The sequence below is a fragment of the Laccaria bicolor genome, genomic scaffold, assembly GCF_000143565.1.
Source record: "Laccaria bicolor S238N-H82 LACBIscaffold_35 genomic scaffold, whole genome shotgun sequence".
Lineage (NCBI taxonomy): Eukaryota > Fungi > Basidiomycota > Agaricomycetes > Agaricales > Hydnangiaceae > Laccaria > Laccaria bicolor.
The window spans coordinates 64,765-90,557 of NW_001889906.1; the positions used below are offsets into that span (position 1 = coordinate 64,765).

A 25,793-nucleotide genomic window follows, 5' to 3' on the forward strand; every position below is an offset into this window, starting at 1 on the left:
GTAAAATGAGTGGATTACTATATGTGGTCAGAGTCAGTGGTCCCGAACCGGGCCGATCGTCTCTTCCCAGACTCCCGTCACCGGTCACAACTGGACATTCCCCGCAGCGGCGCGCTTCACGTCTTAAGAGGATGGAAGTAAACAACTGGGGTTTGCGCTTCGGACGCCCTGCTTGACCCTGTTTCTGGAGAGGTTCTGCAAGGTCACATTTATCTGGCCCACTGCCAATGCAGGGCGCCGCCTGGGTCTCGTTCGATGCTGGATTGAGGCGATGCCAACACAAACCTGACTCGGAACTACCCTAATGGGCCCCATCAGGTTTTCATGCGTGCCACTGTCGTGGAAGGATCCCATTCCACGACATCTCTTCAAATTACTTATCTACGCCGTCAAATGATACATATATTCCCAGACAACCTCACTATGTCGGCGATCTTACAATGGCTTCGCGACTCCGCCATCCAATTTGGTAAGTATAGCTTTGCAATCTCCATATACTACCAACCCCACTGACGGATGTCAAGGTTTCATGAAAAGGACTGCTAAAATCATTGTACTCGGTTTGGATAACTCCGGAAAGAGTGTATGCACTTCCTCCACCTTGACCTACACGCTATGCTCAGCCATGCCTGCTGTAGACCTTGCTCTATATGTTAAAGTATCATCGCATTGCTCCACTGCAGCCGACGTTGTTCCCTTGTAAGTGGTGATGATTAGCACGAAGCGCTAATGAAATTAAACATCGCAGGCACGTCCGAATTCACGTTTTCCAACATCAACTACTACTCATACGATATAAGTGGACTTGGGCAACGTATACTCAATGCATTTTCCAGTGGAACCTTATACTGACTTCGTCTCCAGCACGCCGTCTTTGGCGAGACTATTACCAAGCAGCGCGTGACGGGGTCATATTCCTCGTCGATAGCACAGGTATCGATCGTTTCGCGGAGGCCAGGGAAGAGCTCCGTGTCCTGCTTTCTGCTCAAGCGCTGTCGAACGTGCCTTTTCTTGTGCTTGGCACCAAGATTGATGCTCCTGGTGCGGTAAGCGAGTATGAGCTGAGGCAACAGCTTAGATTGGTTGAGACTACAGGCAAGGTTAGTTTGAAATGTTTCGCCGAGTGGTACATGGAATCTAATGTGTAATCAATCAAGGGGGTTGGATTTCCCCCTGATGGTACGAGACCAGTTGAGCTCTTCATGTGTTCAACGGTGCAGAGGCGAGGGTATGAAGAAGGTCCGTCACCTACTGCCTTGTGAAATTTGCTTGTCCTAATTTTCCATGTTTAGCATTGCAGTGGTTCTCTCAACACGTTCGTGCCTATTGAGTTTTCGTTACATCCCCCTCTGAAGTATGTTTATAGGTACCGTATTCATATCGTGCGGATACATAACCACCAAACCGCATACTACGAATTTGAATTCAGTTTGAATTACTTCTACAAGGAAGGTATCAATAGGGTCGCGCTCGTTAGGCCCTTTTGCGGATATACTTTATAGTACATATGGTACAATTATCGCACTTTGTGGTTGGATTATGATGGTGGTTACTCTTATTCTTGCCCTGGATTACGCTCGTCCACGCTTACTAGCCATTTCTGCCAGCCGTTGCGCCGCCCTTGACCCAGCGGGTGGTTTATACGGCGTAGTCTTCTCCTGCTGTTCAAGCTTCTTCTTGACTGCGCTGGCTCTCGTCCCCGCGACGGGGAAGGAATCAACACTTGAAGTAGACTCTTTCCTTTTCCTTGAGGCAACATTAGGAACTGGTGTGCTTGGCACAGGAGTCATAGATCGCAGATGACGTGGAAAGGGTTCACTTTGTCGAGGGTGTGAATGGGAGGCTTGAACTCCGGGTGGGTGGGGGTTTAGTAGGGGTAGAGAGACTCTGGTGGTTGCACGTTCGAATTGCATGAGCATATGTGCTGGGTCGATCTCGAAAGCTGAAGATGCCCGTGAGCTTGGGACTGCGGGAAGTGGACGGGCACGCAGTGCAATGTGGGTTTGAGCGTCATCAGTGGCCATAGAGATTGTTCGATGGCGGGTAACCCGTGCTTGTGAAATGGTATCGCGGTTTGTGAGAGCGCTGAGAACGCTGTTGTCTGCAAGAAGCTGGTCCTCAACATACATTTCTTCCATCAAAGTTTCGGGGACTGGAACGTCCGCGTTGTCAGGGGCATTACCAGGGTCAGGTAAACTGAACTCCACATCGTCAGGTGTAGCTGGAATGACTTCCACATTATCAGGCTCGACTGGATTGACTTTATCATCATTAAACGCCTCGTTGACGGGCTCTAGTGGTGGCTTGTCCCCCGCATCATCAGTTTTTCGTTTCGTCCCCCGCCTCTTGGGAGGGGCTGGCCTAACGGGAGGCTGGACAGACCGGGATCTTGAGCGAGTATTGCGATATGGGGCCTCTGGTTCCGCCGGATATGAGCGGGCCTCTGTCGTCCGGCGTCTCTTGCTAGGTTGGGTTGGAGCAATGGGGGAGGTACCGACTAAAGTTGTTTGTGTGGGGAGGAGTGCGGAATTGGTAGGGGGTGTGCTATTTGAGGATGCGGCCGCGTGTTCTTGTGGTTCAGGAGAGCTAGGCTCGTTGAACGTATAATCAACTGCGCTGAATAAGGAGCTGCAATGCGCTGAGAACATGAGGAACGTGTATAGAAATCATACTTACTTGTGCAAGGAGGGTTCTCCGTCCTCCGCCTCTTGTACAAAGTCTTGTGAGCCTTCCGTTCTTTGTCCTTCGTCCCCATTCGATGGTCCTTTGCTTCTTGAACTGACAATGTCTTGTTGATCAACTCTCTTCCTCTTCAAACTCGCCTTAGAGACCGGCTCGTTCCCTGATTTTCGCTTGCGACGCGACGTTTCCGTTACACCCCCCTCAATAGGTTCTTCTGGCCTCCCCGTCTCCCGTTCTTCTCCCTCTCCCCCTAGCTCCTCCTGCTCTGGCCCGCCCGTCTCTGGTTCTTCTTCCCCCAGCTCGTCCATTTCTGGTCCGTCTTCCTCTTCTTCCTCCTCCTCCTCCTCTTCCTCCAGTTCAATATGAGCCGAACGTCTTCTGGCTGCGCCCTTGTTAAGCCGTCGATCTTGAGGCCAAAGTTGACGTGGGTTTGGTTTTTCGAGAGCAACAATTTCAGAGATGCGTGCATCGAGAGCGGCAGCGTTTTTCTTATACCGTTCTTGCCATGAATCTTTGGTGTGGCGTTTCGCCCACGCATAACGGATGGGGTCATGGAAAGCCTCATTATGAAATGTAAGACGCGTGAAGGTAGAGAACGCGAACAACTTTACCGCTCTCATAAGGGAAACAAATATATTTCGCCCTTTGCGACCGCCAGCATCTTTGTCTGGAATGAACATTGCGAGCCAGTGGCATAAATTCTCATCGTCCTCTCCGGTAAAGTTCACGCGACTAAGGCAGTAAGAATCAGACGCGAAAAATATATAGAAGAGAAATAATACACACGAACGACCATCCGACCGCCCACCCATACCTTTTCTAATTTTATCTCGGTGTCCGAAATATCCCTGCTCGATGCAATGCTGAACAAAACTTAGATACTCGACGTAGACTTCTCGTTTTTGTCGGTTCCTGTCCCCGTGGTAGGTCATTTGAAGGCCATCGCGGTCAAAAACAGCATGGACGAGAACTGTAACGTCTCCGATATCCTCATGAACCAGCGTCCCACCATTTTCCTTGTTGTTCATTGAGACGCGTTAATTAGCTGGGAATGAAGGAACAGTGCACCTCGATAGCTGTTTTCAAATTTGATCTCTGGAAGAGGTTCTTGATGCTCTTGTGTAGAATAAACTTTCTGGGCTCGCCATGGTCGTCGACGAAGACTCCTTGGTCGTCCCCAGAATCTGAGGACATGGGTTGAAGAAGTCTAAATTATGTAATCGTCATGCCCCTGTTCCGCAATATCGTGCTTTCTTCCGTTCTCCTCAGAGTCGCGTTGATTCTTTACAGTGAGTGGCATGACGCCCGCTCTCTTGTCAAATACACAGACGTGGATTATCGCGTCTTCAGCGATGCAGCCGCTTTTCTCCTTCGCTCAGGACCTGGGGCCACCAATCAGGCGCGAGGTCCATTCAACCAACTCCTCAGTGGCTTCTTGAAGTTAGGAGAGTGAGTATTAACACGTTTGCCACGTTCTTTTACTGACTTTACGTCTCTGGACAGCCCGTATACTAGGGAGACATTTCGATACACTCCTCTCTTGGCTCTCCTCCTCACCCCAAATGTATGGCTGCACCCATCTTTTGGGAAATATCTCTTTGCCGCGTGCGATATAATCAATGGCCTTTTGATTTACCAACTTCTGGTGTCAAAAATCTTGCCAAGTATCCCTACACCATCAACCTCGACGAAGGCTATGTCTCCCGACGCGTCGGTGCAACTAGAAGACAATGCCAGGAAGGAAAAACTCGCCGCTATATATGCGGCATCTTATCTCCTCAATCCCCTCGTTTTCTCAATCTCGACGCGCGGTTCTTCCGAGTCCATTTTGTCGCTCTTCATCCTCCTCACGTTGTACGCCGCGCTGAACAGTCGTTGGGATGTGGCTGCTATCATGCTTGGTATAAGCACCCATTGGAAGATATATCCCATCATCTATGGAATCGGGAATCTGGGTGTCATCGGTGCAGCGGAGAGAGATAAAGGGTACTTCAGGACCATAGTCAACTGGCGGACGACTAGATTCACCTTGATCAGCGCTGGGACATTCCTCATTCTTGGGGCAGGATGCTATGCAATGTAGGCTTTCTGGTTCTTATTTCATGACGCCTACTCATCATCTAAATGCAGCTGGGGTTATCCGTTCCTCCATGAATCGTACCTCTATCACGTCCACAGGCTAGACCATCGCCACAACTTCTCCCCTTACTTCTACCTCACATATCTGACATACCCTTCACACGGCGCCTCCAATGCGAGGGCTCCCGAGCTTTGGAGCAGGATTCTCCGCTCACCTCTAACCAGCTTCGTACCACAGATGATCCTGACCCTGGGGTCAGGTCTTCTTTTCGGGCGTTCCGAGAAAGATCTAGTATTTACTTGGTTCGTGCAAACAACCGCGTTTGTCATCTTCAATAAAGTCTGCACATCTCAGGTACTTCTCTATTCAGTCGAAACCTCTGCATGACCTCATATCTTCCCAGTACTTCCTGTGGTATCTCTTGCTGGTACCACTTCTTGCTCCACAGCTGTTGCTATCTCGTTGGAAGGTCGTCGCTTGTGTGGGTGTGTGGGTCGGAACACAGGCACTGTGGCTCGCCGAGGCGTACAAATTGGAAATGTTGGGTGACAATGTATTCTTTACTTTGTGGGTGAGGGGATTGTTCTACGTCGTTGGGAATTGCTGGGTGTTGATACAGGTCATAAATGGGTACGATAGATGAAGGCCTGGTGAATATGATTGCCCTTCTCATTTGCTACATAAGCTCAGAACTATCACTACATTTGCCATGCGCCTTTCCGAAACTGTCAACTCCACACCTTTCCACTACTGAGGGCCGATCTACGATGGATTCTCGAGCTCGGCATTCAACGAAAAGAATTGACATGCCATGATAAGCTCAGAGCATTTCGTGAATCCAGTGCACTGGTGTTCATGCGCATGCGAGAAATCGATAAAATGAGGAGATCCATTTTTCAAGACGATGTTTGCGGCTCGAAGGTCTCCAAGCACAATTCCACGTGCATGAATCAAACAAAGTTCCTCCAGTAGCTGGTGACTATCATGGAATTGGTAAAGAGAGAACGGTGAGCAAAATCCAGCATACCGTTGATCTAAACTGAGGTCCAAGACGTTCTCGACAGTGGGACCCAGGTACTCCATAATCAATGCTTTGAGATGTTCAGAGCCGAAAAATCCAAAAATTCTAGGAATGCATCGTCCTTGCAGGTCCAATAGAGTCTTGTAAATATCAGCTTCCATTTGCAACATCCGTCTTTCGGTCTTCCAAGGCGCGACCTTGACGGCATACTTTTCGTTTTCCGTGGTGCCGATGAATACTTGTCCCGCGGCTCCATGTCCGATACACTCAGAGAGTGATATTTCAATTTCGTCGGATGGAACAAACGTGAAGAGATCTCTAAATTTCTGTATCACTAGCCAATTGGAAGGCGTAGCAGGTTCTTGGCGGAGCACAAATGTCCTGGGGATAGCACCACCGGTGGCAGAGGTATGGATGATGACTTTTTTCTTGGAAACAAAAATGAGCTTAGTAGCCCTTTGCTGAAATTGAGCCACACACAGGTAAAATTGATGATATGAACTTCCCACAGCTACTCTTTGTTACCGGTTCATGACCTTGAACAGCTGGTATGGGAACGGGAGGAGCAGCAAAGGTCGGCAAGCAGAGTGGAGCAGGGCCATCGGCGCTGCCCAGAAGAGTTGATATGACCAATGGTATAAGCGGTGTTGCGTTATCGGTGCAATCGATTATATCCGAACACGCCAAACCATAGCGAACCTCTCCGAGTGCATTCGCATTAGAGAACAACGAGAAGAGCATAAACCTGTGGCCGCCAAAAAGAATACCGTAAGGTATCATATTTTCTTCGCCAATCATGGAAACACCCATCTAGAAGCATTGATGACTTGGAGGCAATGTAGAGATGAAATAGGTTCGGCTGACTTTCATGATAACGGATCGTGCATCCTCCTCATTGACTCTCAACTCCAAAGATGTCCCAAGCTGCCCGTCCTCGACGTGTTGTGCTAGCGAGAGAATATCGAGGGCGAATGCATCAAAGACCGACCAACTTTTAATGACATAGTAAAGGCGGGGTGAAGTCTCTGGGGTAGAAGATATCACAAAGTCCCGAGTTTCGCTGTACAATGTCGGCGTTGTTAACGGTTTAGCAGGTAGAGTGGGATTTTGATCAATGTCTCTAACCGCATATCGAATGGCTTCCAAAATATACATATTCCATAACTCAGATGTGGTTTCTTCACTGCTCAACTTGACGGAGGGAATATTGAGCAGATCGTCAGGTAAGTTGTCGAGGCAGTGTTGGAGTCGAGGACTTGGGGGAAAGTCGCCACCAGGCGCCGTTTCTAGGTAGGTCCGAAGTCTTTCCATCATGGAGTTTGCAAGGCTTGGATCGTGGAGGATCCAATACGGGACATGGTGTCGAGCTGGAGCAGTAAACGGAGCGTAGCGAGCCGCGGACGGCGGCGTGAAGGGGAGGGGCCTGAGATCTGGAACATGAGGAATCGACACTTGAGGGATAATTTCCTGCCGGTAGTCATTGCACGCAAGATATAAATCAATTCAGCTAATCCAAGCTGGCAGATGGAAGTGGTGTCTCAGTGACTGTCGCGAGTCACTCATGAGGCGAAATTGAGCAACTTAAGCTTGGAACTCTTAGAGAGACGTGTTTCATAAATTCGGAGTAAATGTCTGGGATGCTGTTTTTGCAAGAACCTCAATGCAACTTCAAAATTGGACTTTACTAACCTTGAAAATGAATGGTATTTCTGCCAAATATTATCTTTACATGTCGCCCGAGAAATTAGAATAAACACTCCTTGATAAGGTCATCGCTATAACTGACTTTCGTCCACTTAATCGTCTGAACGGCGCTGAGTAGGGCCACCGACGGTAGTGAACTGCACGGAAAAGATACTCTGCCCAGGAAGGGTGAGTTGGACAGAGCCGAAGACAACAGGGGGTATAGTAACTGCAGCCCAATCGTCTTGGGCTGTGGTCTGGGTGATGCCAGTCACCGCCGCACTGGTTCCTGGCAGCTTCAGGGTGAAAGGAATAGACTTCGTATTTTGGTTGATGAAAAGAACGTTCCAAGTGCCCGCGTTTAAGGTGGAGATAGCTACAACACCGGAAGGCGTGTTGTTAATGTTGAAACGCGTCGAGCCTGGACGGATGAAGTAGCTGAAATGGCGAAGTGCCCAATAACGTTTGGTGAGGTAGAGCTGGGTGTTGCCATTCTTTGCATGGTCGGGATCGAAGTAGATGAGGCCATCGTTCCAGCCATTGGAATTAATCTTGGTAGCGCAAGTAGCGTCTGCGGTTGGGCTACATCCCATCTCCCCGGAAAGCGCTGTCCACCAGTCGAAGGACTCCGCGTTGGCAAGCGTGAGGAACTGCCAAACATATCGTGAGGTGATCAGAGCGCCCACGATGGTTGGGTCGTATTGCGCCCCGAACAACCATGGGCCAGCACCACCCGACGTGGAGCAACAGGTCTCAGTAAAACGAATGGGGAGCCCCGAGGCTGTACGTGCAACCCAAGCGTAGGAAGAGACGAGGCCGTCGGTCGGGAAATCGTAATTATGGATAGCTAGGGCTGTGAGGGAGTCCTTGGCCCTCGACAGCCACAAAGGGTATTCGGCATCCGCTTCTATTCCCCAAGATGTCTCGTCGCCGATGATTCCGACATCGCTTGCCGATGCGTTTCGCAGTGCAGCCTTTACTGCCGCAAAAACCGATCCACGCAGGAAAACGGAGACACCCATGCCTTCTTGGCCGCAACTTTTCCTGTTGTTGATTGGCTCGTTCATTGGGGAAATGTATGTGACGTTGATACCCTCATTCTTCCAGTGCGATACGACCGTAGCAAGGTAGTTGGCGAAAGGCTGCACTTGGCCTGAGGTCATATCCCAACCACAGGAAGCTTTGTTCAGAGAAATCGGGGGTGGAGCTGAGTTGACAAAGAAGGTAATGTAGGGAACGTTGTAATCTTGTGCCATCTTGAGGAATGTGACGCCCGCTTTGTCACTTGACCAGTCGTACGTACCGTCCGGTCGAAGGAAAGACTGAGCTACGGCTTTCGGAGCAGTGACACCTACTCCACCGCCACCAACGTTGTAACGGTAATTTGAGAGCCAGAGACCAGACTTGGAGAAAAGCATCTCGCCGACGCGTTTCTGCACGTCGGTGGGGAAGTCAATGAGGTCATTTGGCCACCATGCTCCTGACGCGCCAAATGAGATGATCGTCTGCTGTGGCTTAGAGTCGATGGAAGCTTCAATCAAAAAAAGCTCAGTGTAAATTTGGGATATAGATAATCTATACTCACTTTCAGCAACAGCCAACAGAGCGCTGGAGACAAGCAGAGCGCATCGCAGGAAGTTGAGTCCCATGATCATCAAGGTGGACTAAAAAAACCGAAGCCATACTTATGGACTATATCCGCACACAAGTTCAATTTTCACATGAATTCCTCGCTGCCACCCACATGGAAGCAAGCCTTAGCTAGGAAATGTTATGCACATGTGTCGCCAGGTCAGGCTTCATATGTGGCTGTGTCCTAAGAATACAAAAGTCAGCACCACAGGGCGCGTCAATCCAAAAGTCAATAATCAGGCAAGTAATTTCGCGTCAATCACTTCTTTCGTAAGACCTTCTGGCCCATCCCGTACCTCGACCACCTTGCTCACGTCCGCCTGACATGAAACTCAGCCACCAGCAGTGCAGTTGCTTGGCTAAGGGCTCACCGTGGATTGGAAGTTGAGAAAGGCGCTTGCATGCAAGGTCAGCATTCCGATTTCACTCGACGACGGTGCCCAGTTTAGGAGCACGAGAGGGAAAGATTTCCGCCCATCTTTATGTTCCAGTTCATATGACAGGATCACATAGCGAGGAGAGTTCTCAGGCAATTCTATCCAATCGCCGTGTGAGAGGACATTCACTTGGCACGAAATCGGTGCGCTCACCCTCTGCAAGTTCCTCTATGGTGATATTGTCAAACTGCTCCACCTCCTCCATAATCAGTTTTGCCTTGTTGATCTTGATGACGATGGCTGCACTCCCAGCATTTCGTCGCGCAAACCGAAATTTGCGAAGGGAATCCTTGACGGTTTGAGGGATATCAACTGTAGCGGACTGTGTAGGATGAGTCTACCCTGAAATGAACAACCGAGAGTAGACAAATGCCTGACCATTGCGACGATGAGAGAGATGAGATAAGATTGATTTGTGAACACCAAACGAGATATGATCGTTCCTGCCTTCCCCACAACCACAAGTCCACAACCATCATCATCCGCCTTCCAACCTCTTTCAACCGCGTCCACCCCAGCCGTGCAACGAATATGTACCCTGCCCACGGCCTGCCTTCTGTTACTACAGAAGCCCCCCATGCCCCATCATTCGGTGGTTCGCGTAAAGTGAACGTCGGCACATCAATCCTGTTCCTCTATATGGTTCGCAATCGACTTTTGTTGAAGGGACTACATCCAGGGCCTCCCGTCAAGTCTTGAAGGAAGGGAGGAGTGGGAAGGAAACGTTCTGGGATTCAGCTGTTTTCCTCAACATTCGATCGACTTGATCAAAATTTGGCGTCCTCAAAAGTGTGAATACTATCGACTGACTGGACTTGTGCATGTCTTTAAATTGTCCAGATGAAAGGCGCAGTCTTTTCGGCATTGATCATGACCTGCCAGATAATTTTACAGTAAGTTAAGTCCTCTATACTTACAGCATAGAGCATTCTTGGAGCATTCACCATCGAACCGACTTAGTTGTCATGGTGTCCTCCTCAATGGATGGTACGGAAACGAAGGAACTTGAAGCATATTGCGCAACACCAGGCAACACCTGACCGTATTCGCATCGCGATCGCTTGCAAGCAATGCAGACATGCGGCGGCACCATCAATATCATTATCATTCGCTTGGTGTGTGTGCTAGTTACCTTCCACGGAGAGCCTGCTGTAAAACACACTACTGTACTAGACTGTACTACTTGTAAAGATCATCTGAAAGCATCTGATTTTTTCCTGTTGGCGTGCAGACTTTCAAGCATCTGCTGCTGGGTACATCCTTTATCTGATAAGCCGAATTTTGTCATATCTTATCTGCTGACGCATGGAATCACAGTGGCATTTCCGCCACATGAGTAATTACGTTCTCCCTCGGCAAGCCATGAGTCTCATCTCCTCTTTTAACCCCAACTGTCAGCGTTGCCTACCACTTGGTTTCCCTTCAAATTGCGGGGGACGTGCGTGGTCTCACAATGCACACATCACACTCGCGTTCCAGACACATTGCATCCTCTTCGGTCCCCTATGTTCCTCAGGCGGAAAGCTTAATTCTCCCAGATGGGGCTGTTGGCGAAGAGGCGGCAGAGTTGTTGAATGAATTCGTCCACCCGAATCACCATCACGATGAAGGTACCATTATTGGGCTGGAGGACGACGACGGAAACTCGGATGACAATTTGACTGACAAGAAGGCAGGGAAACTTCCCTGGTGGAAGAAGCCTTCTCCGTGGTGGTGAGTTTCGTGTTTGGCTTGGGGTTAGCGTGTATGCACTGATATTTTGCGTATGGGGCTTAGGCTTCTAGCCATTATGCCATTTACATCCATAGCCATGTCTGCGACGATGGCCCCAAGGATTGAAATTTACACGATCCTCGCATGTAGTGTTCACAAGCCCGATATTTTCAAACAGAGCTTTCCCGGGTTGGAGCTTGGTTTGGTGGAAGAGCGAAGGCAACTCCCCACTGACCCCTCTACACAGTTAATTGATCGAATCTATCTCCCCTATTTGACCAACAAATTGGGGCAAGCGACCAACACAAGTGTGCCCACGAAACCTAATTTATGTGCCTCAGATCCAGTGGTTCAGGCTGCAGTCGCCAAGCTCACAGCTGGTGCGTTCTCCGACCTCGATTGCACACCCACATCCGCGTATCTTGTGTTGTTTCCAGACGGGCCTTCCAGGCTAGAGTCTGTTCTTTACGCTGTCTGGAGTATCAAAGTTATTAGTTAACAGCTTCCTTTCAGTAATTGCAACATGTACGGGGATACTGGCCTGTATAACCACCGGATGGTGGGGTTCCGTCAGTCTTCCTTTGCATTTTTGCACACCTCAAGATTGATCGTGGACTCAGTTCTCCGACCGATATGGTCGATTGCGCGTCATGGGAATATCTGTCTTTGGGCTTCTACTCACCGATTTTAACTTCATCATGGTTGCGTTGTTCTCGAAACGCATTCCTGGGGGATACTGGTTTCTTACTGTAGGACCCGCAGTCGAGGGATTACTTGGAGGTCAGTTTGGGAATAATTTTGATACTTAGTCTTGAACGACCCCTCTGCAGGTATGACGAGCGCCAGTGCGGCGATGCACGCGTATATGGCGGATACTACTCACGAAGGTTCGAGGTAGGATCGTGACTACTTTATGGAACATCTCTGACGTCTTTAGGTCGAGAATCTTATCTCTTAGCCTCGGGCTTCTTTTTAGCGGCATGGCCGTGGGGCCTTTGCTAGGTGGACTTTTAACCCGTTTCACTGGAAATGTCCTTTCTGTGTTCTACGTGGCGACGGCAGTGCACGCCGTTTACGCTCTCCTTGTCTGGGTCGCCATTCCGGAATCTCTAACGAAAAAAGATATGGCAGAGGCGAAAGCAAAGTACAACGAGGAGATGCACGATTTGGCACGTGAACGTGACTTGAATCCAACCGTCGGTTTCCTTGTCAAGCTGAAGCGGATCTTTTCTTTCCTGAGCCCCTTGACAATCTTCACACCTGGAATTGAGAGGGCTGAAGAAAATCCTCTGAAAAAACCCAGAAGAAATTGGAATTTGACCCTGATGGCACTTGGATATGGAAGCACAGTTTCCGTTATGGTATGTTGCACAGTATTATGAGTAGCATATATCTAACGTCCTGTGTGTAGGGATCGTATTCATACAAATTCCAATATGCAGCATCAACGTTTGGGTGGAGTTCAGAGACGGTAGGCAGTTGCAGCGACATTTTCATCTGTGTCTCTGATTTTCTATCCTTCAGCTTGGTTATTGGCTCAGCCTTGTTGGCGCCGCTCGAGCTGTCTTTTTGACCCTAGTTTTACCAGGTTTGTTCCAAAGTATTCCTGCTCCAAATCTTTCCATATAGTCTTTCATCAGTCATTATCAAGCTTTTCAAACCGAAGCCACTCATCGTTGAGTTTCCCCCCGAGCCCGTTGAAGCTCAGCCACTGCTGTCTTTCAACTCAGGTGGTAGCGAGGCTTCAAGTTCCCGCAGCAGAACGGCTTCACCTATGAAGAAGGAGATCCACTCGCCAGCATTCGACCTTGGGCTCGCGCGGGCGTCCCTTGTCGTTGAAATCATTTCATACACGTTTATGGCCCTTGCCCCTACACCATTTACTTTCACTGTATTCGGGATGTTGAGTGCAATGGGCGCTGGGTTCTCTCCAGCCGTACAGAGCGTTACTTTGGCTATGTATTCTAGAAAAGGTGGCACTGAGGTGGGGAGGTTGTTTGGAGCTCTCAGTGTCGTACAAGCGTTATGGTAAGCGGCTCCTTCCTCCGGTTGTTGTATGCTATATTAATTCACTTCCACTCTGCAGCTCTCAGATTTTAGGACCTTCCCTATACGGACTTGTGTACATGAAGACGGTGGCCACATTCCCTCGTGCCATATTTGCGATGACTGTTGCAAGCGTCGTCCTTTCATTCACTCTTTTCAGTCTTGTGAGACTGCCGAAGGATAGGCCATCCTCCCGCGTTACCAATACCGATGTCGACGCCGAGGAGACGAGCGCAGCCCATTTTCAAGAGCAAACTCTTGTCGAGGGCCAATGAGGGATAATATGGCAGGCGTACTTATACCCCCCGTGGTACAGACTATGAATTTCTTAATTGCGGATTTGACTGTCGTTTTGTCTGCTCTTACTCTTCATGTGAATGAAATGTATGTATATTTTCTTAAGCTGTTGGTGACTTGAATCCGGGGCAGGCGAACGAGCGGGATCGGTGCAGACATCCAGCACAGTGAGATAAACTACGATTTCGTATATTTGAACCTTGGTCTGAACAGAGTCCGTGTCTGTGGTTGAGCTAGCTAGCCTTTGAAATGGGTCTGCACTCAAAAGTCACCGGAGGCTTTTACCCGGTCCGAGCTCCACCTTGCGAACAACTTAGCGCTCAAACTTGGCTCAAACGTATCAAAATTTTAAGCTTGCCATCGCAGAACGGAAATGTCTCGGAGCAATGGACGACCAGAACCTGAGGTCATCGTGAACGTAAGTCTGTTGCTAAACTAACCTATGGCACTAGACTGACTCTAACGGTCAATGATAAGTAGTATGCAGATGGCTTTTCGTATTCCAAAGGCAAAATGGAAGAGGCTTTGCGTGCTTGTAACATTCTCGACAAAGCACCCACGAAAGCTGTCAAGGATCCCGCTGCTGCCGCCTTGAAGAGGGACGACATCGACCTCATCGTGCGTGCAATGCTTCTGTTTCTACGGTGATGATGATAGGCGTTTTGGCTAGGTCCACGAATTTGAGATCACCCGAGCTCAGGCGGAAAGAGTTTTAACAGAAAACGGAGGGGATGTGAGCAAGGCGCTTTCGTCCCTTGTTTCTCCTTCGCCGTTGTGACACTCCAAAATGCGTCCGTAAAAGTAGACTGGTCAGGAATTTAGGTGAATATTTAGCCCGTTGATCTTATGTTTTTATCGTTGATGATTGATTTGTGTATGTAGCCTCTGGCATAACAACGACCCTCCATTTACACCCAAGTTTTAGCATTGCCTTCAAGCTTCGGGATCTACTACTTCCTTCCTATTGCTCGATCCTATGCTCGATCCCTTTGCTATGTTTCTTAGCCTAGAATGACCAGCCGATTTTGCCAGCTCTAACCGATTGTGCTCTTGGTTGTATACGTAAAGCTCAATAACTTTGCGGTGAGATCGTCTTCTGGGGTGTAGGGCGAAAAATGAACGGACGGTTCACAGTTTTGTTGACGCTCCTATAGCTTACTTTTTATTCATTTTCTCTCGCAAGTTAGCGAAGCCTATGAGTAAAGTAGATTGCTTTTTCCTATAGCTATCTTCCGCCGACGGTAGGACACTTCCAAGTTGACTGTCACCAACGTAGGAGATAAGTAGGATATCCGCATCCGAATTTGATCAATATTCTTCTCAGCCCTAACCGCCATGACGTTTCAACCTTATCTTCTTTTCGATCCAGACTTCCCCTCTTCTCTACCCTCAATCCAGCCCCTCTGTAAATTGCGAGGAACGGCCGTGGTTGCACAATGTCCGCATTGTACTCGCGTTCTAAACACACCAAGTCTTCTTCCAATCCCTACGCTCCGACGGCAGGAAGTTTGACTCTCGCACATGGGGCTGTTGACGAAGAGGCAACAGAGTTCTTTGTCCACCCATTTCACAATCAATACGAAGGTGGCGATGTCGGAAACTCGGACGACGCATTAACGGAAAATAAGGCAAGGAAACTTCCCTGGTGGAAAACGCCTTCTCCGTGGTGGTGAGTCTCGTATTGTCATGAGGGAACGGCGTACATCCACTAAATTTTGGCTGTGAAGGCTTTTGACCATTCTCCCATTTACGTCGATAGCTATGTCTGCGATGATGGCCCCAAGAATCGAAATTTACACGACACTCGCGTGCAGGGTGCACAAGCCTGATATCTTCGAGCAGAGCTTTCCCGGGCTAGAACTTGGTTTGGTAGACGCATTTGAGGTTTTTGGCCAACTTCCTCACCGTAACGGTTCGGCTGGACTGTTCATTGATCAAATCTATCGCCCACGTTTGACTGACAACTCGGTTCGGACAACTCGCGAAAGTCCCACCACGAAACCTAACCGATGCGCGTCGGATCCCGTTGTTCAGGCTGCAGTAGCCAAACTCACAGCCGGTGTGTTTCTGATCTTTATTCCGAACGCGTGTTGTCCTTTCTGCTGGTTTTCATGTTTTAACACAACCAGTATTGTTGGTTAATGCTATTTATCAGTGCCAGCCATTTCTCTTCGGATGAGGCCTCATACATTCTTCTTTTAGTTATTGAAGCCTTTACCGGGATTCTGTCTTGTATAACGGCAGGATGGTGGGGTGCTGTGAGTGTCCCTTCACGGAAATTGTCGAAAGCTCAAACTGACTAGCGTATAGTTTTCTGACCGACATGGTCGATTGACCATAATGGGAATAACCGTCTTCGGGCTTTTACTCACGGATTTCAACTTTATCATGGTTGCGTTGTTCCCGAACCGCATTCCAGGTGGATATTGGTTCCTTACTGTGGGACCTGCCGTCGAAGGGTCACTCGGAGGTCAGTCGTTTGTGACCTAGTTCGGAAGTTCGTATTGAACAATCCTCCGCAGGTGTAACTAGCGCCATTGCGGCCATGCACGCGTATTTGGCAGACACTACTGACGAGGGCTCCAGGTAGGAGCTTGACTGCTTCATAAGACATATCTGACATTTATAGGTCGAGGATTCTATCTCTGAACCTCGGGCTTGTTTTCACTGGCATGGCTGTTGGACCAATGGCGGGTGGACTGCTGATCCGCTTCACTGGATATACCCTCTCTGTCTTCTACGTGGCATTCGCAATACACATCATTTATGCTTTCCTCATCTGGGTCGTCGTTCCAGAATCGGTTTCGATGAAAGACATGGACGCGGCGAAAGTCAAGTACAACGAGGAAATGGGGAATTCGGCTCGGGAACGGGAATCGGAAACGAGTGTCGGGTTTTTTGTCAGGCTAAAGCGGATCTTTTCTTTCCTCAGCCCCTTGACGATTTTCATGCCCGAAATTGAAAAGTCCGAAGGGAGGAAACCCAGGCGAAATTGGAATTTGGCACTGATGGCGATTGGATACGGAAGCACCATATCTGTTATGGTATGTTGCGTCAGGTGAAAGACAACTGTCTGTCTAATAACGTTGTATAGGGATCATACTCGTTCAAATTCCAATATGCTGCTTCAGCGTTTGGGTGGAGTTCGGAGACGGTAGGGAGTCGCAGCAACATCTTTCCCTGCCTGTCTTATCTCCCTACCTCCAGATCGGTTATTGGCTCAGTCTTGTTGGCGCTGCTCGGGCTGTCTTTTTGACCTTCCTACTGCCGGGTATGTTTCAAAGCCTCTTTCTTTTCCAATCATTGAATATGTTCCTCTATCAGTCATCATCAAAGTGTTCAAACCCAAACCGCTCATTGTGGAGTTCCCCTCCAGTCCTGCTGAGGCTCAGCCACTGCTGTCTTCCGAATCAAGTACTAGCGGAGTGTCAAGTCCCCCCATCAGGAAGGAGATCCACTCGCCAGCATTTGACCTTGGCCTCGCTCAAGCGTCCCTGCTCATTGAAATAATCTCATACTTGTTTATGGGCCTCGCACCCACACCAGTTTCTTTCACCGTGTTTGGGATGCTCAGCGCCATAGGCAGCGGATTCTCCCCAGCTGTTCAGAGTGTCACCTTGGCTATGTACTCTAGAAAAGGTGGCGTTGAGGTGGGGAGGTTGTTTGGCGCTCTCAGCGTCGTACAAGCATTATGGTAAGTTGTTTCCTCTTGCGTCTGATTGCTGGATCATCTTTGACCTACTCTCGCTGCAGCTCGCAAATTATAGGGCCTTCGCTATATGGATATGTGTACATGAGGACTGTGGCGACCTTCCCTCGTGCCATCTTCTTCATGACCGTTGCGAGCGTCGTGTTTTCGTTCTTCCTTTTTAGTCTTGTGAGGTTGCCGCGGGATACACCACCACCTCCAGTTATTACCTATACCGACGTCGACGCCGAAGAGCCGGAGACGCCTCATTGAAGGCGTCAAAACACACGGTGCAGTGCAGAAAACCCATGCGGAAACTACATAGCAAGGGGTGAAGACGATCATTTATGGGCCATCTCTGGCGTGAAGAAGATATTATACCTAACACTACCCTTAGACTTTGTGCCGCTTTACACATGTTCAAGCATTCGCGACCTGCGTCTTATTGCTCCCTTCGTCTTGAACCAAAATGAACCGCCTATTTCCCCTGCTACATTTTAGAGGTTCAACATACGACTTGGCATACCCGAAAACAGCAATACCGGGCGCCGGAAGCTGGTGCGCAGTATGAACGATAAGATAGCATCAATGTCGGGCTCAATTCTTTTCGCATTTTTTCGGAATTCTTTGTGTTTCAAGGACTGCTTCCCCGAACGACTTATCCTCGATTTCGGCTTACTTCGACCATGCACTATATATGCTCCGGTAAATGAAAAAAAAAAAAGAGGAAGAACTAGCTTTTGTGCAAATTAATATGGAAAGTAAATGCTTTCGTGAACAGAGAAGAGTGGGAATTGTCGGATATTGAATTGGCAACCCCGAACGGCATTATCCGGGAGTACATAAACCGCACGTCTATTTTTTTTTCAACTTCAACGGCGTCCAAATTACTATCCTGTCCTCCGCCTCACTCGTGTGCACAAGGATGGATGGTCCAGACAAACGTCGAAGAGGGACTCGCTTATACGAGGGAATTCTCAAAAACAATCTTTGCTGATTGCTCTTCCCTCTGGTTGAGGGGCTAGGACGCAGGATCACCTGGAGCTTTTCTACATCCCTCTATTTGTTCTACGAGTGTGCAATACTATTGTTTTTTGATGCATCAAGGCTTGTCATATCGTCGAATCTGTGAGTTTTATTTCCTTCGTTTTTGGTTTTTGTGAAGAGTGGGCCAACGACGAAAAACCTGGTAAAGGAACGCACCCCGTTCTTCTACGGAGGGATCCTGCTTTTGGATGGGCATCTTGCTCTCCCCGCGGGTCATCATGGCAAGCGGTGGAAAACGGGCTTGATGGGTTGGGTGCGGATGGAGAATTGAAGGCGAGGCTGAGGCTCACTCTAATTCCAATTCTTCTTGTTGAAGTTTGGACACGCGCTCATTGTTCTCTTCTTAGGATCGACGGTGCTGCGTTGGTAGTAGACACATGTTGGTACATAGAAGAAATTGTGAGCCTTGAGGTAAAAGGTACTTGTGATATCGAACGAGTTATTTTAGGCTCTTCAATACAAGTTAGCTTCTGTTAGATTGTGTGGCGCCCTGACCTTTTTTCAGGGCAATCGCGTGCTTTGACCGCATGAGAGAGAAAAGCGCACAGAATCGTCTTATCGCGGGCGGTCTGCTGCTGTTACTTTTACCTCGGTCACAGCGCTGTGGCTACTCTCTGACTCACTCGCGTTCGAGGCATAAAATATATAAATCACAGTTCTCCTCTCTCTTCACATTATCTTTCTTGCGAACGTTCTTGCCAAGGCTACAGTTGCGGACAAACAAAGTCATCAAATTTGATAACTTGAGAACCAGAATTTTTATCAAAATTCTGACTTCAGATTCAGATTCAGAGACCTCGAAACTGTTCAAAAAAGGTGTTCCCTTAATTTTCCCACGCGTTTTTGGTTTGGCCAAATTTTTGGGTGTTTTCAACGCACCCAAAAGTCTTCAGAGTCGGCCATCTTTGGATCAATTCTGTGCAATTTATAACCCTGGTGCAGTAGATACGTGAAAAAATGAACCAGGGTCCATTTATATCTTTTTCCGGGGCACATTGACCGGAAAGGGTATGCCCACGTGACAGTTTTAGCAAAATTCCCACCATCGAAGACATCGATATTTCAGGGAGACTTTGATGAAATCAAAGAGAGGAAACAAAAAGGAGTCGATTGGCATATTTTTCGTATTTTTAGCTATTTTTTCAGGCACTGGCCAAATTTTTGGGGTATAAAACCCTTATATCGTCATTTCTGGGAATTCTGCTCGTTGGAATTGATCAAGGAGATCAATAGGAACCCATTTATACCATTATCTACCAATTCCGATGTTTTTCGGAGTCCCAAAAAATAGGTCAATAAATTTGTTGACTTTGTTTGTCCGCAACTGTACGATCAAAGTCAGGGCTGAGCAAATTCCGATCACACAGTGTGGGAATGCGCTAACGAATTTCCGGTCGAATTCTGGTGGGATTTGTTGTCGAAAAATGTGACTAAACGTTGGATTGATTCTTCGACCACTGGCCACAATTGGACCACAACGTCGAGTTCCTCCTCGACATTTCTTCGAAACGACGACCACCCACTTTAACTTCGTTCTCGCCCCTTATAATACTTTACACCTGCCCATTAGTATATTTTCTGTACGTCCTTCTTCTAGCTTGATTTCCTCTCTCACCTTCTCTTACTTCTTCAGTTTTCACCCCTATGGCTCAACCCAGAACACACCCAAGAGTTTCTTCGGTCAATATCTCCGCCGCCTCTTCGTCGTCTCCTTCTCCGGAGATGTACCACAGACCCCTGCCCACCGTTCGCTCTTCATCATCCCTATCGGCCAGCGTCGTCTCAAGTAAAACTTCAAGTCCACGCTTGTCGCCTCTACTTCCTTCCGCAACCGTTAGCTATGCAGAGAAATATCCCGTCAATGGTTCCGCAGTCAATGGGGCACTGCAACAACTAGATAACCAGGCTCAACCAACCATATGTGGCATGCCGCTAAAATATGTATCGTATGTCCTTCTTTGATTTTTCATTTCTCCTCGAGGGCTCAATAGCGCTGTAGACTCGTGACTCTGGCAGTCCAAAACGCTGCCCTATCAATCGTGATGCATTACTCTCGCGTATCAACGACGCCAGCCCTCGCTTACTCGCCAGCATCAGCCGTGCTCCTGAACGAACTGCTCAAGGGTTCAATATCCTTCATTATTGCGCTTACGCGGGCTCCTATCTTCAGCGACCACCAGTCAACGCGCCATCGGAAGTCCATTTGGAGCATCATTTATCTTTGGACGGTAGCTTTTGGGGAAGTGTGTTCAGAGGTGTTCAGCCCGGACTGTTGGAAGTTGTCAATCCCTGCCATTCTCTATGTGGTTCAAAACTCGCTCCAATTCGTTGCCATCAGCAATCTCCCCGTCGCTTCCTTCCAGGTGACATACCAAATGAAGATTCTCACCACGGCGGCCTTCTCCGTGGCACTCTTGCGGAGAAAATTGAGCACCACAAAATGGCTGTCCTTGTTCTTTTTGGCGATCGGTGTCGGCATTGTGCAAATCCAGACGTCCTCCAGTCATGTCCCAAAGCCCACAGCCGTTGGTAGCGCACATGAGTACCATGTTCATGTTATGAGTCCTCTCAAAGGTTTTGGTGCGGTCACTGCTGCATGTTTCACCTCGGGGTTGGCTGGCGTGTACTTTGAGATGGTGTTGAAGGGTTCCAAGGCTGACTTGTGGGTTCGGAACGTCCAACTATCACTCTTTTCCCTCCTTCCCGCCTTCCTACCCATCCTGTACACACCTGTACCCCCGAACTCTCGCGGATTTTTTATGGACCTGTTCCGGAACTTTGGTGGATGGGCATGGGCTACGGTCGCCGTTCAAGTCTTTGGCGGGCTTGTCACAGCTGTGGTCATCAAGTACTCCGATAACATTTTGAAAGGGTTCGCAACGAGTCTATCGATCGTGCTATCATTCCTCGCGTCAGTGGCCTTGTTCGACTTCCACATCACGCCTTCTTTCATCATCGGAGCGTCTACTGTGCTCGGGTCAACTTGGATGTACAATCAACCTGCGGGGAAGGAGCCAGTTTCCATCTTGTTAACTGGAACAGGGTCAGGCAAGTCAACGCCATTCCCTGGCGCCCCTGTTTCCCCAGACGCGCCCATTCTAGGCCAGTTCACGCGTAAACAGCCTTCGCCATTGGGAAGCCCTCGGGCGTTGATGAATTCACTTAGTATGGGGCAAGACAAAACAGAGTCAGAGCATGGGTACTTTTCAGAAACGCTTGACACGCCAAAGTACCATGAAGCACCCTATGGATCGCCGTACCCGTCGAGACCACCGTCCAGGATCCCTTCGCGCGTGCCTAGTCCGCGGATCCCGACTAGCCCACTGTACTCGGAGAGAAGCAATCCGCTATAGTGCAAGTTCCCCCCCCCCTTCCTTTTGGGCTCCTCGTGAAACTTTTTGCTTCGCTAGACTTGCGTGGGGCTGACGACGATATGATTATTATGTTTCAAAGGTGCTATGTCCGCAAGCCACTCTTTTTGGCTTGTCGCTTTCGCCGGCAAAAAACGGCTCCTTGACGATATTTTTTTTCGACACCCCCGGCGACCCAAACGCGGGGATTTGGATTATCTTTCTTCTTTTTTTTATTTTTGCTTTCATTATTACTACCTCATACAACTAGTAACACGAATGATACTTTCAACTTTTTTTCCTCCTGAACCCTCGTCACAGAACCATGAACCACCCCATCCTCTCATCTCCTACTTTCCTTTTTTTTCCCCGCCCCATCCCCGTCTTTTATTTGTCTGGCCCTCTCCTCCTCCTCCTCCTCCTTCATTTGCATCTCCCCTGCCTGATTCACCTCAATTCATCTCTTGATACCCACAGGTTTGATTTGGTTACCCCTCTTCCCTCTAATCTCATTACCTTCCGTAGACAATGGCCAACGCACAAGAACTCGCTTTTACACCAATGCGTTAGGCCAACGACACTTGAGACGAGTTATATCCTGACGTTTTGTTTATTTTGCGGTCTCTCTCTTTTTCATTGCATGTCTGGACGCGTCTCCACTGCCACCTTCATACCGATCCCACTCTCCTCCATCACCCTTCCATCACCCTCCTCCCATGCAGCAGACCAGATTTCTCAATTTTTTTTATCTACCCTACTTAGAGTAAAGTCTGTCAGCGACACTTTTGTAATTAGCTTGTTATTGGGTTCAATGTTGGAATTTTAAAGTCAATCATCTCTCTGGATGGCATTTATAACATCGCTTGATTGTCTTTTTGGAGCTCAGAAGATTCAAAATTGCGCGCAAGGTAGTAGTACAGGGTCCAAAACCAAAGGTCTCCGTGATCAGGTAGGAGAGACTGAAGAGTCACGGTGTTTTTTCCAGTAATTTTCTCCATAGTTCAAAAACAGTTCCTCTGCGATTGCTACACTTTTTACTGCACAAGAAATAATAAGTGCCATCAAGTGGACACTCTGTTAGCACTCACTTGTTACAAGGACGATTCGATGAACCCCATTCACGTTGATGACTAGGTATGTCAACCCCCAAAGTTAGTGCAGAATAGAAAAAGGAACAAAAGTGTTATCAATTACCTGTCGCATCACAATTCGGGTCCTTGTCAACATGGTTCAAGTATCGCGTCTCGTTCCCGAAATTTGCAGAATCAAGAGCATATGTTGTGTCCAGGTCAAATATGTAGTTTAGGTCCAAATGATTGCACAATCTGTCAATTGGGAGGTCAAGGTTCTAGGAATAACACTGCATTTGAATGCCACCTACACGTCTATTGTCGTCAAGGCGGTGCCCTCTTTGGAGATTAACTCGCCGACATATTCTAATAAAAGTCATCCCACTGCTAAGAAGTCTGGATAACAAATGCACAGAATAATTTCATACCTCCAATAAATACTCCCTTGGGTAGTGCACATTGGGCGTATGCTCCACTTCCATATAAACCCTTCGCGATTTTAATGGGCTGTAGTTTGTGAAATAAAAACCTCATATAGCTTCGGATTTGATCAAGCAACAGTACCTGGAATCTCCCCTTTTGAATGTCATTATTCAAACACTTTTTCTTCTTATGCCGTCCTCTGAAAACGATCATCATGGAGCAGTGCGCGTTGTTCGAAAAAAAAAAAAAAACGGACCGAGCATCGCACTTGACACAAAGTTCTGGATCACACTCACGCGCCGCTGCCCAGCATGGGCATTTTTCAGTCCCACAATGCCCAGATGATTTCTTGCGGGTACCACATTTACAGCCCTTCCAACGGATAGGACCTAGAGTGCTTCATTTGGGATGATGAGTAAAAGAAAAATGAGAAAGCCTACAGTCCAAGCTGCACCGACAATTGCGACTGCAATGATGGGCCTCTTTGTAACAGTGACAATCAGAGGCTTCGTGACATGGACCTTTGTGCTGGCATGGTGAAAGACTTTGGTAAATTTAGAAATTAGTGTGGATACAGCGGTGACCCGGCTGAGTCCACTGACAGAGAAATTTTTAGTTTGGACTCTGACTCGTCAGGTACCGACATGTTCACTGCATGATAGAAATAAGAAGTTGAAGATTCAATGAATTTCGGTGCCTTACCGAATTCTGGGAGGATGATTTCGCTTGGACTGGGAGAAAAGTTGTAACTTATGGTTTCTAGAATTTTTTCATCCGGTAATAATCTTGAACGGTATATGAAAACCTATCAGAAGGCACACTCCAAATCAGAGTTGTCATGATGGATTGTAGTTTATATGTACCTCAAAGCAAGGTTTCCTGCAAATAATAGCAAGATCACATGGGATGGTATTAGGAGTGAGCTTGAGAATCCCCTCAAGCATTGTTATATCATCAGGATTGCTCCAAGGTGAAGATTCCTAAGGAGAAGAATTAGAAAACTTGAACATGTTAGAAGATATATAATGGAAGTGTGGCATACCAAAAGATAATTTTCCTCTGAGTCGAAATCTTGTAATTTAAAACAGAGTGCACCACACGGTTCAACTTCTGACAATTTCAGGCTCTCATTTGTTTCTGCCGCTTTGGCAGGTTCAATCGTGGCAAGCTGATAAGCCCCCGAAGCCTCATCACATATCACGTATGGAACATCCGCCTTGCCCGCTAAAAATAAAATATAAATGAAAAAAATCAGCTGTTTATATCTTGGGTAGGCGAATTTACTCCACCATGCACAGAACAGAATGTGTGCAAGCAGTTGAGATTGGGACAAAAAGTATTTATGTCTTTTGAAATAACTGAGAATATATCTGGGGTATCGATGATCCATGTTGTTGGGAGACGGTCTAAATTAGAGAATTGAGCTCCAGGCCAGATTAATGAGTCTCTAAGAAGATATGTGACTACAATGAATAATCCTCTGGGAATATACCGACCTTTGTGTGGTGTCCCATAGCAAGCCAAAGGAGTTTGTGACACGGGTCAGGCTGAAAAATCCGAGGTCGTCGACGTCTTGGAGTGTGAACTTGTGAGGCCCAAAGATCAACCTCCGTACAGCTTCACTTTGGATCTCTTCCACTTTTCATCATTTAAAGGTCAATAAAACCAGTTGAAATAAAGCATCTGCTTACTGTCTGGATCTTTGAATTCCTCCTGCCAAGCAAACTCACTAAAGTTCTCGAGGTAATCAAAAACAGGGAAATTGGGATCATCTGCATAAGGCACGAATGGTAATGTGCAGTCCTGGACCGTGTCTCGCTGAGTATTCTGTGATATTGGGGTGCAGCTGAAGTATCTTGGACATGGGCTCCATTTAGCAGCTTTAATGGTAAGGCAAGATGCCTGGAATGAGTTGCTGTCGTCGACAAGATCGTCGAAGTAGAACTTCTCGGAGCCCTCTACAATGGTGACCTGGGATGGGTGGTAAGACGTAGAGACTCTAGGTAATCGCAAGATTTTTGGAGTCGTTGTTCGAAGACTAATGAGTGTTCGACGGCACTCTTCTTGCTCCCAGGCGAAAAACTCTGTATAGACTCCCCGATAGACCTCCTCAGCGTAGCTTCTTTTTTGAGCGAAATCCAGCTCTTCTTGGTGTTCGTCGGTCTGATCAGATAGAAATTCGTCTACGTCCATAGCTGAGAAAAGAAATGGGTATGAGGTGTGCTGGGTTGGGTAACAGCTGCGACAGGGAATGTTGTTGTGAAAGCAAGGATGCCAAAGATTTGTTGTGAAAGCAAGGATGCCAGAGATTTGTTGCGAAAGCAAAGATGCCAGAGATTTGTTGTGAAAGCAATTGGAAAGCAAGAGTGAAAGCAAGGATGCCAGAGATTGTCGGGCTCGGGTCTGGTGTGGGAGGTTTGCCTGAGATGCAAGAGTTGGTATATTGGTATCGGTAGGTATCACAGATGATTCTCCCGAAGACGCTATGGGTATGGAATTGAGCTCGAGAGTGGGCCGTTGAGGAGAAAGATAAGATACTGTGATCGGTGATCGGGTGATGGTATTTGACTCTTTCTCCTTCCCATCTTGCACATAGACGCCATCCACAAAAGGGTGGAACATTC

The 25,793-nt window shown here is 48.0% G+C and overlaps 12 protein-coding genes across 12 annotated transcripts; 7 read left to right on the forward strand and 5 right to left on the reverse strand.

Annotated features, from left to right (window-relative positions):
• Positions 1–393: 393 nt before the first annotated feature.
• Positions 394–1,396, forward strand: LACBIDRAFT_392948 (GTP-binding protein sar1; the record flags this gene model as incomplete). The annotated part of the gene is made up of 8 exons (XM_001885964.1): positions 394–469; positions 525–583; positions 639–699; positions 749–814; positions 865–1,100; positions 1,158–1,239; positions 1,293–1,315; positions 1,367–1,396. The coding sequence occupies 8 exons, from the start codon at positions 394–396 to the stop codon at positions 1,394–1,396; spliced, it is 633 nt and encodes a 210-aa protein (XP_001885999.1).
• Positions 1,397–1,555: 159 nt separating this feature from the next.
• On the reverse strand, positions 1,556–3,362 carry LACBIDRAFT_331606 (uncharacterized protein; the record flags this gene model as incomplete). Its single annotated transcript, XM_001886059.1, has 3 exons — positions 1,556–1,566; positions 1,592–2,628; positions 2,677–3,362. The coding sequence occupies 3 exons, from the start codon at positions 3,360–3,362 to the stop codon at positions 1,556–1,558; spliced, it is 1,734 nt and encodes a 577-aa protein (XP_001886094.1).
• Positions 3,363–3,907: 545 nt separating this feature from the next.
• Positions 3,908–5,405, forward strand: LACBIDRAFT_253515 (glycosyltransferase family 50 protein; the record flags this gene model as incomplete). Its single annotated transcript, XM_001885965.1, has 6 exons — positions 3,908–4,088; positions 4,128–4,131; positions 4,186–4,329; positions 4,420–4,761; positions 4,813–5,116; positions 5,166–5,405. The coding sequence occupies 6 exons, from the start codon at positions 3,908–3,910 to the stop codon at positions 5,403–5,405; spliced, it is 1,215 nt and encodes a 404-aa protein (XP_001886000.1).
• LACBIDRAFT_295269 (uncharacterized protein) lies at positions 5,373–6,244 on the reverse strand. The gene is made up of 2 exons (XM_001886060.1): positions 5,790–6,244; positions 5,373–5,741 (listed from the first exon to the last, which is right to left on the reverse strand). Exons 1-2 carry the CDS (start codon positions 5,951–5,953, stop codon positions 5,525–5,527), a joined length of 381 nt encoding a protein of 126 aa, XP_001886095.1. The 5' UTR covers positions 5,954–6,244; the 3' UTR covers positions 5,373–5,524.
• A 1,335-nt stretch (positions 6,245–7,579) lies between these two features.
• Positions 7,580–9,121, reverse strand: LACBIDRAFT_307377 (glycoside hydrolase family 5 protein; the record flags this gene model as incomplete). The annotated part of the gene is made up of 2 exons (XM_001886061.1): positions 7,580–8,997; positions 9,052–9,121. 2 exons carry the CDS (start codon positions 9,119–9,121, stop codon positions 7,580–7,582), a joined length of 1,488 nt encoding a protein of 495 aa, XP_001886096.1.
• A 63-nt stretch (positions 9,122–9,184) lies between these two features.
• On the reverse strand, positions 9,185–9,932 carry LACBIDRAFT_295270 (uncharacterized protein). The gene is made up of 4 exons (XM_001886062.1): positions 9,914–9,932; positions 9,689–9,857; positions 9,470–9,633; positions 9,185–9,418 (listed from the first exon to the last, which is right to left on the reverse strand). Exons 1-4 carry the CDS (start codon positions 9,914–9,916, stop codon positions 9,335–9,337), a joined length of 420 nt encoding a protein of 139 aa, XP_001886097.1. The 5' UTR covers positions 9,917–9,932; the 3' UTR covers positions 9,185–9,334.
• On the forward strand, positions 9,923–10,234 carry LACBIDRAFT_307379 (uncharacterized protein; the record flags this gene model as incomplete). Its single annotated transcript, XM_001885966.1, has 1 exon — positions 9,923–10,234. The coding sequence occupies exon 1, from the start codon at positions 10,067–10,069 to the stop codon at positions 10,232–10,234; it is 168 nt and encodes a 55-aa protein (XP_001886001.1). The 5' UTR covers positions 9,923–10,066.
• A 754-nt stretch (positions 10,235–10,988) lies between these two features.
• On the forward strand, positions 10,989–13,569 carry LACBIDRAFT_307380 (uncharacterized protein; the record flags this gene model as incomplete). The annotated part of the gene is made up of 10 exons (XM_001885967.1): positions 10,989–11,248; positions 11,312–11,698; positions 11,751–11,817; positions 11,869–12,028; positions 12,079–12,142; positions 12,186–12,609; positions 12,660–12,719; positions 12,773–12,836; positions 12,889–13,276; positions 13,335–13,569. The coding sequence occupies 10 exons, from the start codon at positions 10,989–10,991 to the stop codon at positions 13,567–13,569; spliced, it is 2,109 nt and encodes a 702-aa protein (XP_001886002.1).
• A 1,458-nt stretch (positions 13,570–15,027) lies between these two features.
• LACBIDRAFT_307381 (uncharacterized protein) lies at positions 15,028–17,552 on the forward strand (the record flags this gene model as incomplete). Its single annotated transcript, XM_001885968.1, has 10 exons — positions 15,028–15,260; positions 15,319–15,650; positions 15,794–15,849; positions 15,902–16,061; positions 16,114–16,177; positions 16,221–16,635; positions 16,686–16,745; positions 16,799–16,862; positions 16,916–17,285; positions 17,345–17,552. 10 exons carry the CDS (start codon positions 15,028–15,030, stop codon positions 17,550–17,552), a joined length of 1,962 nt encoding a protein of 653 aa, XP_001886003.1.
• Positions 17,553–20,234: 2,682 nt separating this feature from the next.
• LACBIDRAFT_152799 (uncharacterized protein) lies at positions 20,235–21,331 on the forward strand (the record flags this gene model as incomplete). Its single annotated transcript, XM_001885969.1, has 4 exons — positions 20,235–20,272; positions 20,326–20,505; positions 20,536–20,554; positions 20,582–21,331. Coding segments are annotated over 4 exons (987 nt in total), but the record flags the coding sequence as incomplete, so codon positions are not given.
• Positions 21,332–21,961: 630 nt separating this feature from the next.
• Positions 21,962–22,502, forward strand: LACBIDRAFT_307383 (uncharacterized protein; the record flags this gene model as incomplete). The annotated part of the gene is made up of 1 exon (XM_001885970.1): positions 21,962–22,502. The coding sequence occupies exon 1, from the start codon at positions 22,002–22,004 to the stop codon at positions 22,500–22,502; it is 501 nt and encodes a 166-aa protein (XP_001886005.1). The 5' UTR covers positions 21,962–22,001.
• Positions 22,503–23,133: 631 nt separating this feature from the next.
• On the reverse strand, positions 23,134–25,791 carry LACBIDRAFT_307384 (uncharacterized protein; the record flags this gene model as incomplete). Its single annotated transcript, XM_001886063.1, has 9 exons — positions 23,134–23,368; positions 23,426–23,558; positions 23,610–23,713; positions 23,772–23,820; positions 23,872–23,974; positions 24,033–24,149; positions 24,212–24,575; positions 24,666–24,807; positions 24,861–25,791. The coding sequence occupies 9 exons, from the start codon at positions 25,789–25,791 to the stop codon at positions 23,134–23,136; spliced, it is 2,178 nt and encodes a 725-aa protein (XP_001886098.1).
• Positions 25,792–25,793: the final 2 nt, after the last annotated feature.

Excerpts from the sequence above, each read along its gene's own strand:
- LACBIDRAFT_295270 (XM_001886062.1), bottom strand. Across the intron at positions 9,634-9,688 it reads CATAGAGGAACTTGCAGAGG|AATTGCCTGAGAACTCTCCT; the intron begins GTGAGCGCACCG and ends GCGATTGGATAG. Across the intron at positions 9,419-9,469 it reads TTCTCAACTTCCAATCCACG|GCGGACGTGAGCAAGGTGGT; the intron begins GTGAGCCCTTAG and ends GTTTCATGTCAG.
- LACBIDRAFT_295269 (XM_001886060.1), bottom strand. The coding sequence starts at position 5,953 with ATGTTGCAAATGGAAGCTGATATTTACAAGACTCTATTGGACCTGCAA. Across the intron at positions 5,742-5,789 it reads GACCTCAGTTTAGATCAACG|TCACCAGCTACTGGAGGAAC; the intron begins GTATGCTGGATT and ends ATTCCATGATAG.